This window comes from Phacochoerus africanus, chromosome X, assembly GCF_016906955.1.
Source record: "Phacochoerus africanus isolate WHEZ1 chromosome X, ROS_Pafr_v1, whole genome shotgun sequence".
Classification (NCBI taxonomy): Eukaryota; Metazoa; Chordata; class Mammalia; order Artiodactyla; family Suidae; genus Phacochoerus; species Phacochoerus africanus.
The window spans coordinates 8,485,128-8,497,402 of NC_062560.1; the positions used below are offsets into that span (position 1 = coordinate 8,485,128).

Sequence of the window (12,275 nt, forward strand, 5' to 3'; positions counted from 1 at the left end):
TCTGTTCTTTCAGATTTTTTTTTTGTTTGTTTGCTTGTGCAGGGTCTTTCCTGTTTCCATACAAATTTTCAATTATTTTAGCTCTGTGAAAAATGCCCTTGATTTTTGTTTTTCTTTTTCTTTTTTGGTTGCCTCACGGCATAGGGAGTTCCCAGGGCAGGGGTCAGATCCGTGCTGCAGTTGTGACCTCAGCTGCAGCTGCAGCAATGCTGGATCCTTAACCCACTGTGCTGGGCTGGGGATTGAATCTGCATCCCAGTGCTCCCAAGACACTACTAATCCTGTTGTGCCACAGCGGGAACTCCTGCCCTTGGTTTTTTGATAGGGATTGCATTGAATCTGTAGATTGCCTTGGGTAGCATGGTCATTTGAACAACAGTCTTCTAATCTATGAACATGGTCTGTCTTTCCATCCATGTATGCCATCTTCATTTTTTTTTTTTTTAATTCAGTGTCTTGCTGTTTTCTGAGTACAAGTCTTCAACCTCCTTAGTTCGATTTATTCCTAGGTCTTTTATTCTTTTTGATGTGATAGTAGACGTGGTTATCTCCTTAATTTCTCTTTCTGAAAGTTTGCTCTTAGTATCTGGAAATACCACAGATTTCCGTATATTAATTTTATATACTATGACTTGACCGAATTCATTGAGTTCTAGGAGTTTCTACTGAGCCACAATGGGAACTCCACATATGACCTTTAGTATGTTGAGGTACGTTCCTTCTGTACCCATTTTTTGAGAGTTTTTATCCTAAGTAGATGCTGGTTTCTGGATGACTGTGAAACAGAGAACATGAGAATTGTGAGCCGGTGGGAGGGGGAGTGACGGTCCACCTGGCTTACCTGCAGCCCACATTTCACGGACACAGTGGCTAATGCCAGGCAAACATGTGGCAGCACCATGAGGGAGCTGGCGTGGAGCTGTTCCTGCCGGTCACAGTGTGCTGACAGTCACCTAGACTTAGTGGCCGTGTCTTCACTAGTCTGGTAGAAGGATGATAGTAACAGCAAGTAGTGTGCCTTTGGGGTGTCTGCAAGTGCACGTGTGAGAGTATATGTGTATCTGTGTGCACATGTGTGCATGCATATCTACGGGATATGCATGTCTGCGTGGGTTTGGCGCCAATGCAGCTACCTCAAAATCAATTTTTGGCTCTCAGAAAATCCTGGTCTGTTGCAAATTTGCAAAGTAAAGTGCTTACATCATGTGTAGGAAAAACATCTTCAACCCAGTATTACCTATTGAAAGCCATGTGAGATTAGAATATTTGCAGCCCAGGGTATTTTTGAAAAACCAGATGCTCATCCAAGTGGTAAAAACTGCAGTAAAAAGTGTGCTCTTTTACGTTTCATTATCGGAGCAACTTAATCTAATAGAATCTCCATTAAATCCATTTGTCAGTTTCTTTTTCTTTCTTTTCTTTCTTTTTTTTTCTTTTTGAAGAGGTGCACTCGTGGTATATGGAAGATCCCAGACTAGGGGTCAAATCGGACCTGTAGCCACCAACCTATGCCATAGGCACAGCAACACATGATCCGAGCTTCATCTGTGACACAGCTCAGGTCCTTAACCCCCTCTAGCGAGGCCAGGGATCGTACTTAGTCCTCACGGATGCTAGATGTTTCCGCTGGGCCACTACAGGAACTCCTGGCAGTTTCTTGATTAAAACAACATCTATGCCTTGTGGAAACAGTGCCCAGCTTTATTTATACGCGCTTGGAGCTACGATCTCCTGGAACAATCTGTGCAGGAATCTTGGTGACGGGATGGACCCGGATGTGCTCCGTTTCTGGAAAGAGTACCTGGTCTGTCCCCTGAGGACATGATGTGGAACCCAGGTTGTCATCACCTCCTTGCCCTGGTCACACATTTTTCTTTCTCATCCTGATTCTCCTTAAATCCCAAGTGGCCACATTGTTTTTTCTTGAGGCATGAGGGTTAGAGCTTCCTTGAGCTTTAATGAAAACACTTAGCATGCCTGGAGAAATAGTTTCACCTTTGAGAGCTTTAAGTATCCAGTATTATGTCTAAAAATAAATGTACGTGCCTTAATTTAAGAATACTTAATTGCTGAAAAGGGCTCATCATCGCTTGAGCTTTCAGTAAATTTATCTTTTTCGCAATAGTAACACCAAAGATGAGTGATCACAGATCACCATAAGGAAGAGAACAATAATGAAAAAATGTGAAATATTGCAATAATTTTTAAAATGCGGAGTTTCCCCAGTGGCTCAGCAGATTAAGAACCCAGCTAGTATCCATGAGGATTCAAGTTCAATCCCTGGTCTCTCTCAGTGGGTTAAGAATCCTGTGTTGCTCTAGCTGCAGTGTAGGTCACAGATGCAGCTTGGATCCAGGGTTGTTGTGGCTGTGGAATTCCATATGCCAGGGAATTTCCATATGCCACAGGTGTGGCCTCAAAAGGAAAAAAAAAAAGTGACACAGATACACAGAGTGAGCAAATGGTGTTGGGAAAATGGCACCGATAGACCTGCTCTGATGCAGGATTGCCGCAGACCTTCGATTGGTAAAAAGTTCAGTAACCACAAACCGCAGCAAGATGAGGTACGCCTGTACTGCAGTATTGGGGTTTGGACAAGGAATGTTATCACTCAGCTTTTTAATTTGAACATCAATCTTTACAAAAATTTTTAAAATTATTTTATTTTTTGCCTTTTTAGGGCCGCACCTGCAGCATATGGAGGTTCCCAGGCGAGGGGGCGAATTGGTCCTGCAGCTGCCAGCCTACACCACAGCCACAGCAACTCGGGGATCCGAGACGCGTCTGCGACCCATACCACAGCCAATGGCAATGCCAGATCCTTGACCCACTGAGTGAGGCCAGGGATCGAACCCTCATTCTCATCGATACCAGTAGGATTTGTTACTAGTCAGGTTCGTTGCTGCTGAGCTACAACGGGAACTCCTAAACATCATTGTCTTTTGGTTGCGTTTTGAGTGTCAGCCGTGCATCGTAAGAACCATTTCTTGCACTAAACCAGGGTCTGCAAACTTGTTCTGTAAGGGACTCCTGATCGTATTTCAGGCCAGTGCCTGTGGAAGCTACTCAGCTCTGTCTTGGGAGCAGCTCCACACTGTGTGTAAACAGCCAGGTAGGAGTTCCCATCAGACTTTATTTGCGAGCCCTGAAATTTGCATTTCATATAATTCTCACAGATCAGGAAATACTTTTTGATCCTGCTCCCCTCCTCCCACTAAATCTAAAAGCCGTTCTTAGCTCATGGGGTGCAGGTCGCCATCCACCCACCTTAACTGGCAACAGAAAAGGTGTTGACGTGGGTAGGGCCCGCTGCTGTCTGCTGTGGACTTCAGCCAGCCTTGGGGTGGGTGCTGAGGTGAGAAACCTACTACATGTCATTGCAGGTGTCTGTTTAGGAAGAGGTATTTATTTTATTTATTTTTTTGAGATTTTTTGTTCCTAATTTATTGTAATTTTTATTTTATATTGGAATACAGTTGCTTACAATGTTGTGTTAGTTTCAGGTGTAGAGCGAAGTGATCCAGTTGCACATATATCCATTCTTTTTATTTAGGTTATTCCCCATTGCTGAGTAGAGTTCCCTGTGCCATACAGGAGGTCCTTGATGATTAGCTATTTTATATATAGTAGCGGGTATATGTTAATCCCCCAATCCTAATTAATACTCCCCCCGCCCCCCAGCTTTCCCCTGTGGGAACCATGAGTTTGTTTTCAGAGTCTGAATCTGAGAAAGCTGCTCTTTGAAATATAGGAATTTAGATGTGCTGCGTCCAGTGACCCTGCTGCAGAACGGTTGTCAGCGCCCGCGTTGATGCCTCCGCCTGGGGCCCGCTGCGTCCGCCTGCCTTGTGACTCTTGTCCCTTTGCTGCAACTCGACTCTAACGCCCGCCGTTGCCTGTGGTTTTTCTCCTTTTCCAGCTCTTCCTCCCAGGACCTGTCCGGCAGCGCATGGGAGCAGACGAATCTGCAGCGCGCCTCTGGCCACTTCAGCTCCCTGGGGAGCGTGGACAGCCTGGACCAGCCTGCCCAGTCCTCCCCCTCCGGGCGCCTCTCGGCTGCCAAGTCCAACAGCAGCATCGACCACCTGGGCGGCCCGAGCAAGCGGGACTCGGCCTACGGCTCCTTTTCCACCAGCTCCAGCACGCCGGACCACACCCTGCCCAAGGCAGACGCCTCCTCCGCCGAGAACATTCTCTACAAAGTGGGCCTTTGGGAGGCCTCCGCGGCGGGCGGCGGCCAGCAGGGCCTGACTGCCGGGGACCCGCAGGGCGTGGAGGAGAGGCTTGGATGCTTCCCACCCAGGGTCCCCTGTGATAGCAGCAGAAGCCCCAGGCCTGAGAACAGCGCTGAGCCCAAGCTGGCTGCTTCTGGAAGGTCCACTTTTGGGCCAGTCTGGTATGTTCCCGAGAAGAAAAAAGCCCCTTCGTCCCCTCCCCCCACCCCCTCCCCCTCTCCGCCGTGACAGCTTCGCTGCCACCAAGAGCCACGAGAAGACCCAGGGCCCTCCATTCGCAGAGGCGGCCACCTCTCAGCACTTTCCTGGCCTGGTGGGCGCTCAGGCCCATGGCGACTGGAGACCGGAAGCAGCCGAGCACTTGCAGAGACCCGGGCCCGCAAACGATGCGAGAAGAGCTGGGGGCTCAGGCTGGGTGCCCGGTGCGTACCTGGACTATGGATGGCCACCCTGCGACAGTGGCGCACCCAGCCGGCTTCAGGCCTCCCTGTCCAGCACGGACGTGCGCTGCCCGCAGGCTTCCTACAGGTGCCAGCACCCACGCCACTCCAGCGACGAGAGCCCCTTCTGCCGCGAGGGGCCCAGAGCCACCACATGGCTCAGGGAGCAGCCCCCTGCGGAGGGATTCCGGGATGACAGCCCCACTCAGGTCAGGTGGCCCAGCGCTGCCGACCAGAAGGGCGATGATGGCGCGCAGAGCCGCTACTACTGCGTGACCTCCAGGCGTTGTCTCCAGGGAGGTGCCCCGGACGCGCAGCCGCGCTCCTACACGCCCGGGTTCGAGGAGGCGCCGGGCGCCCGGCAGAGAGGGAGGGCCGCGCCAGCGGACAGGGCGGCCGGAGCCACGGAACTGCCCAGCGGCAGCCTCTTGGACAAAGCCAGCCTGAAGAAGGTGGCAGGTGACTTCACGTGGGCCGAGCAGGGTGGCGGCGAGATCTGTCCCCTGCAGACACCCATGCTGCACTCGCTGACCCGGGAAGGGGCGCGCCGGCCCGAGCCCGGCTTTGATGGCGCCGCGGAGAGGCTGGCACCCGAGGCCCCGGCGGGCAAGCCAATGCGAAGAAGTGACCGGTTCGCCACCACCCTGAGGAACGAGATCCAGGTGCGGCGAGCCAGGCTGCAGAAGAGCAGGAGCACGGCCACGCTGGCCGGCCCCGGGGCCGAGGAGGAGGAGGAGGAGGAGGAAGAGGCCGAGGTGCGTGGCTGGGGGGCGCACCAGGCGGGGGGTGCGGGGACCGCCCCGGAAGCCACCGTCACCAGCTCCTACAAGGACCACCTGAAGGAGGCTCAGGCCCGCGTCCTGAGGGCCACGTCATTTAGGCGCCGCGACTTGGAGCCCAGTCACGTAAACCCAGACACCGGCCCCCGCGTCCGGGAGGTGGCTCCGGCTAGGCCGCCGTCGTGCGCTACCAGTGGTGGCGGCGCGCTGCCCGCCCCACGCATCAGAGGCCGCAGGCGCTTCACGGCCGCGCAGAAGCTGAAGTCGTACTCCGAGCCCGAGAAGATGAACGAGGTGGGGCTCGCGGGGGACGACCCCCCGCGCCAGTACCCTGGACCTCCCGATGAGACCGTGCGCACGTTTGCCGACAGGTGGAAGTTTTTTGAGGAAACCAGCAAGCCCACTGGCCAGCTGCCCGGGCGGAGGCCGGGGCCCTGTGGGTTCCCCAAGGAAAAGCCTGAGAGGCCACGGACAGCGGGACCCGGGAACGGGGGAAGGGCGGGAAGAGCGGGCCCCCCTCAGAGACTTGGAACATTTGCTGAGTATCAAGCCTCGTGGAGGGAACAGAGGAAAGCCCCGGAAGCCAGGAGCGCCGGGAGGTACCACTCTGCAGATGACATCCTGGAAGCGGGTCTGGACCAACAGGAGAGGCCACCGTACATCCATGAAAGGTCCAGGTCCTCGCCCTCCACGGACCTCTACAAGCAGGTAAGCATCCTGCCATGAGCAGGACAGAGCTGCCCTGACCCCATCGTAGGGCACATAGGACACCCCAGAATGGCCCAGTGTCGGTGTCACTTGTGTCCAGCTGTCTGGGTGTTTCCGGGCACCAGCTCTTCTGGTATCAGCTTGTGTGAAAGGTGCCTGGGGACAAAGCTGATACATTCATGACAACGGCAAGTGTCCTGGTTTCACCCACATCTGGAGTTCCCAGCCTCATTGTCAGTTCTTGTTTTGGCTGCCTTTCTCTTTGATTAGCTTCTGCTTAATATGAAGGGAGGAAATTGGGGGAAATAATAGAAAATGCTGAGTTCTCCTCTGAAATGAAAAGAGGTGCTTTGCCAAAAGGCCTAAGACAATGTATGATAGACACTTTTCAAACACTGATATATATCACTTAATATTTTTAGTATATTTCGTGGATTTTTTTTGTCAAATACTTTTTTTTTTGTCTTTTTGCCATTTCTAGGGCCGCTCCCATGGCGTATGGAGGTTCCCAGGCTAGGGGTCGAATCGGAGCTGTAGCGGCCAGCCTACACCACAGCCACAGCAACATGGGATCCGAGATGCATCTGCGACCTACACCACAGCTCACAGCAACGCCCGATCCTTAACCCACTGAGCAAGGCCAGGGATCGAACCCGCAACCTCATGGTTCCTAGTCAGATTTGTTAACCACTGTGCCACAACAGGAACTCCTGTGGTTTTTTTTTAAGTAGGAGTTTTGATAGCAAAAGTTGACTTGAAGCTTTCTAAAACCCCACATATCGCAGTTTCTGCTCTGGCACAGTGGGTTAAGAATCTGATTGTAGTGGCTCAGGTTGCTGTGGAGGCATTGGTTCAATCCCTATCCAAGCACAGTGGGTTAAAAGATTGAGCGTTTCTGTAGCTGCAGCTCACATTAAATCCCTGGCCTGGGAACCTTCGTATGCTGCAGGTGTGGCCACTAAAAAAAATATGAAATAAAAACACCTATATATTTGGACCCATACCTCAAAGTGTATGCCGTCTCCCTCTTTTCTCTGATTTCTCTGCCCCTTAATGCTGCATGTATGTATTTCAAAGAAAAGTCCTGCAGCATCAGATAGAGTTTCTTTTAAAAAGAACGAGTAATCAGTTTGTTGCACAGTAATGAATGGGCGTGAAGAGAGCTGCTGGTTTCTGTGTGGCCTCCTGGTGCCCAGAGGCTGCAAACACTGCGAGTGTGTGTTCCTGCCCTGGCCGAGAGACTTCTGTGAATTCCATGCTTGCCTCCCAGACTCCGAGACCGGGGCTTGAGGCTGGCTGCCGTGAGCTGTCACCAGCTGGATCTGATTTGATGAGGGTGTTTTGGCCAGTGTGTCCCACACTTTTACAGCCCTCGTGGAGGAGCTCTGCTTCCTGCCCAGAAGGGGACGTGGGTCTCGCTGAGTCATTTCGATGAGACACTTTGGCCGGCTGTCGGCCCGGGGCAGCAGGCTGCGTCATCGCCCTTGTGGGAGAGGCCACAATGAGGGGTTCGTGGTAACAGAGGTCTTGCAGGAGGCAGCTTGATGACTGGGCGTCTCGTTGTGCTGCCCCTGGCAGGAAGCTTCTGTGGACCTGCGGCGGGAGGCAGAGGAGCCCCGTGAGCAGAGAGAGCTTTTCTCCGCAGTCCTGGCCGAGGAGGGGCGTCCCCCCCAAAGGTAGGAGGATTTGGGATCTGCGGGGGCTGAGAAGGCGTCTCGGGGGCAGGCCGCCTTGTGGTGGGTGAGTGCTTGGTAACCTGGTTGGTGGGCGTCTGGTTTCTGGCAGACCTGAAGTGGCTGCAAAGCAGACGTGATTTCCAGCATCTCCAGGACCAGAGCCCTGCGGCAGGAGGAGCATCCCAAGGGCAGGGATGCGTCCTACACCACTGTGGCCTTTTGGGTCCTCCTAACAGCTGCTGTGTTTTCCATACAGTGAAGTTCTTGATGTTGACAGAAGGAGAAGTCCAGTGTGATGGGCTTGCATGGAAAGCATTGTCCAGATGCTTGCTGGAAGGGATGTGTTAACGTCTCAGGTGCAGTGGCTTGCTGGGTCTGGCAGTCCACGCCGTCTGGAAGGATCGTGAGCCCAAGAACTGGGGCGATCCTTTCTGGATTGGCCTTATTTAATGAGTTAATTTTGGGCTTTAAAACAGATCAAAAAAAAAAAAAAAAAGATCAAATCAGGTGGCTCCCCAGGACAGGATCAGGGCATCTGAAAGAGCAATGGGAGCCGTGTGTTATGCTGTCACGGGCCATGAGTCATGGGCCGTGTCCTCACAGGAGCTTCCGTTGTGGTGTCGCAGGATTGGCAGTGGCTTGGGAGTACTGGGACATGGGTTCAATCCCCGGCCTGGTACAGTGGATCCGGACTGGCTGCAGCTTGGATCTGATCCCTGGCCTGGGAGCTCCACATGCCATGGGGCAGCCAAAAACAAAACCAACCCACCAACCAACAAATGTGTCCTCACAGCCATGAGGATGGATGGAATTTAGATGAAATGTGCCATGTCGTGCTGCCCCTCCCACATGAGGAGGGCCGGAGAAGGAGGGGTAGGTCATTGCGGGAGCTGTGGTACAACCTTACTTTGAAAGGGCTGAGGGAGGAACGGGGAGCGAATTTGTACACGAGTCATTGAGTGCAGATCTTCCTGTTGCCTGGAGAATCTCTGGTGATTGGTTCGATATTCGAATTAAACACCGACCTCAGAATGAAAGGTTCTGCTGCAGAGAGAACCAGTTTAAATGTTTGCCTTTGAGAGCCTCAGGTAAGGGGGTTTTATTTCACCTGGCTTTGAGCAGAGTGCGTTGGCCTTCAAGAAGAGCGTCGGTTACTGGCGTGGCTCTGAGGGAGCAGGCGTGGTGTCGTGTGTGTGCTTGCGTGGGACGTCACTGCCGTTGTGTGCCAGGCTGCATGGCCCAGACCAGAAAGCCCTGAGCGACAGAGGAGGGCTGATGAATGCTACAGCTTCGGAATGGCGCTGTGTCTCAGCAGCATGACTGTAGCTTTATGTCTCTGGGTTCCAAGCTGATCGCGTGCCGAGAGCCAGCCACAGTCTTCAGGCCCTGCCGCTGGGGGCGGGGGTGGGGGGCACGCTGTGCTCTGAGGCCTCGAGGGTTGGTTGACACTGCAGAGCCCTCAGGTGCTTGGCGTTCGTCGGCTCCTCTCCTCCCTGGGCAGAGTCCTCACAGATGGCTGTAATGTGCACATCGTGTGTGTGTGTGTTGGGGGGGTGGTAGGTGGCATCATCAGCAGTGAAAGGCTCGAGAGGAACGGGCAACAGGCCACAGGCTGTGTGGGTCACGACCGCGACTCCCCGCAGACCGCATGACCACACTGGAGGAGAGCGTTCCAGAGGCTTTCTGGTTTGGGGCTACCAAGCTCAGCAATTTTGAGAACCGTTGTGTGTGCTTTGAGAGAGTGCTGAGACCCAGGGTAATTCTAGCAGAGGCACACGGAAGGGCTGTTTTCAACTTCTTCCAGCGAATGTTTATTTTCTGAAGTCCCAGCAAGAAATAGTGTGCTTGAAACCTCACATTTGAGAATACACGAAAGGGCACGCCAGGCCAAGTCACCAAAAGCCAAATCTGTCATGCAAGGTTGTAAAGGTGCCCGGTGTTCTGCATAAAATTAACGTCATGTGTCTGAATAAAGAATTGAGACTGCTGACTTGTTACCTGGAACGTGACCATGAAGAATGGTTTTCGTTCTCCTGGTTGGGGTACCAGGAGAGCATCAAGCTAACAGTGATTTCTTCATGCAAATCCAATGGAGAACATTTTCGAGAGTCTGTGTTCCAGATACAGACAAGTAGGGCAAAGGTTCTGTCCCCAAAGGACCTCCTCGTGCAGGAGCGAAGGACAAACCCTGATACTTAGCACTGAAGCGGTGACTCATAATTATCCTCTTTGTAAAAAGCTACGTGGTGCTGGCGCATCTCGGGCGAGGAGGGGAGGGGACCTCTGGCTGGTGCAGAGAAGACAGCTGGTGCGTGTGCAGTGTTTGCTTGTCCCCAGCCTTGCTGTCTCGCGAGCTGTGCACCTTCCCCGTCAGGACCTAACCCACCAGCGCCCACTGTTTTCGGGGGTTTTGCCCTGATCTCCAAGCCTCATTGTCATGCCTGATGGAGGTCTGCTTCCTGTATACGTTCTGCTCCAGTGACAGGGGACCTTGAAAGCAAGGGGTTGCAGTTCTCTTGGCTGACGTGACGAACTGCTGGGGACTGGGCAGCGTCAGCAGCAGACACCTTGTCACAGCCTGCGGTCCCAAGTCTAAGACCCAGTGTCCACAGTCTTGGTTTCTCCCGAGGCCCCTCTGCGGGACGTGCAGGCAGCCAGCTCCCCGTGTCCTTTCCTGGTCATCCCTCTGTCCTCTTCTCTTTCTCTAAGGACACCTGTCAGATTGGATTCGGATCCACCCCGACAACCTCATTTTACCGTAATTACCTCTTTAAAGAGCCTCAGTCCATCGCATTCTAGGTGGGGGTGGGTTGGGGTTTCAGCACATGAAGGTGGAGCCCAGTTAGTTCATGGGACCAGGAGGGATGTCCCCGCTTCTCCCTAATGCCTTTAAATCTGTCTGCTGCATCCATTCTCTCGGGACGTGTCCTTCTGTTGCTAAGCTGATGGGTCACACCTGATGTGCTGGCATTTAAAGTAAAGGAACTGGAGCGCCCATCATGGCTCAGCAGTATTGAATCTGACTAGGATTTGTGAGGACAAGGGTTCAATCCCTGGCCAGCATTGCCGTGAGCTGTGGTGTAGGTTGCAGATGCGTCTTGGATCCCGAGTTTCTGTGGCTGTGGTGTAGGCCAGCAGCTGCAGCTCGGATTCCACCCCTAGCCTGGGAACTTCCATATGCCCCAGGTGCTGCCCCCCTCCCCCCCCAAAGAAGTCTGAAATAAAATGAAGGAGCTGCTATCCTTGCCCACAGCTGAGGAAAGGGGGAATCCGGCAAAGCCTCTCTGCCTTTCGAGCTGTGGTTGCGCCCCCCTGCTGGTTGGGCAACATCGCTTTCAGGTGACCTCCGTCAGCCCGGCCATCCTCTGCAGGTGGCGCGGTGCAGGGACACAGTACCATGACCTGGAAGGCCCTGCACGCCCTGTTTTCTCTGTGAAGTGTGCCGCACCCTCCCTTCCCATCCCAGATTCAGGACTCAGTGCCACCTTTCTGTCCTTTGAAAAGCCAAACTTAATTCTCCCTCGGTCAATGGCTGCTTATCAGGCCGTCCTCGGGAGCCCAGGAGCCTTCCTCAGAGTATCGGACTAGGAGATGGCAGCTGGGGTGTCCTGAGTGGCCATAGTGACTGGCAGATGGATGGACCCATCAGGTGGATGAGTGGAACGGGTGGAAGGTAGTGGTTAAAGAGATGCCCACGTGGCTGGGCACATGGGTGGAGGGGTGGGTGAGGGATGGGAGGACGGATTAAAGCAGTGAGCCCAAGCCTAACATTGCTTGATTCAGTCCTTTTCTTTGTAATTATTTAAAAAAAACTTTTATTACGGTCACCTATTCTTGGATTTTTTTTTTAAATTTTTCTTTCTTTTTTTTTTTTTTTTTTTTTGCTTTTTAGGGCCGTACCCACAGCATATGGAGGTTCCCAGCCCAGGGATCCAATCCGAGCTACAGCTGCCAGTCTATACCACAGCCACAGTCACGCAGGATCCAGGCCACGTCTGTGACCTACACCATAGCTCACGGCAACGCTGGATCCTCAATCCACTGAGCAAGGCCAAGGATTGAATCTGAGGATCCTAGTTGGATTCGTTACCGCTGAGCCACGACAGAAACTCCTGCTTTTTGTTTTTTAATGGAAGCATAGGGATTTCAAATATTATGTTAATTTCAGGTATACAGCAGAATGATTTGTGCGTATTCTTTTTCAGATTCTTTTCCACTATAGATTATTACAAGATATTGAATATAGTTCCCTGTGCTACACAGTGGGTCCTTGTTGTAGATCTGTTTTCTTTTTTTTTTTTGGTCTTTTTGCTATTTCTTTGGGCCGCTCCCGCGGCTTATGGAGGTTCCCAGGCTAGGGGTCGAATCGGAGCTGTAGCCGCCGGCCTACGCCAGAGCCACAGCAACGCCAGATCCGAGCCGCGTCTGCGACCTACA

General features: G+C 52.9%; 1 protein-coding gene across 1 annotated transcript in view; it reads left to right on the forward strand.

The window, feature by feature from the left end:
* Positions 1-12,275, forward strand: part of SHROOM2 (shroom family member 2) — a 151,359-nt gene that overhangs the window by 90,160 nt on the left and 48,924 nt on the right. Inside the window, 3 exon segments of the mRNA XM_047765116.1 lie at positions 3,920-4,433; positions 4,435-6,162; positions 7,741-7,838. Coding sequence (XP_047621072.1) covers positions 3,920-4,433; positions 4,435-6,162; positions 7,741-7,838 — 2,340 coding nt within the window.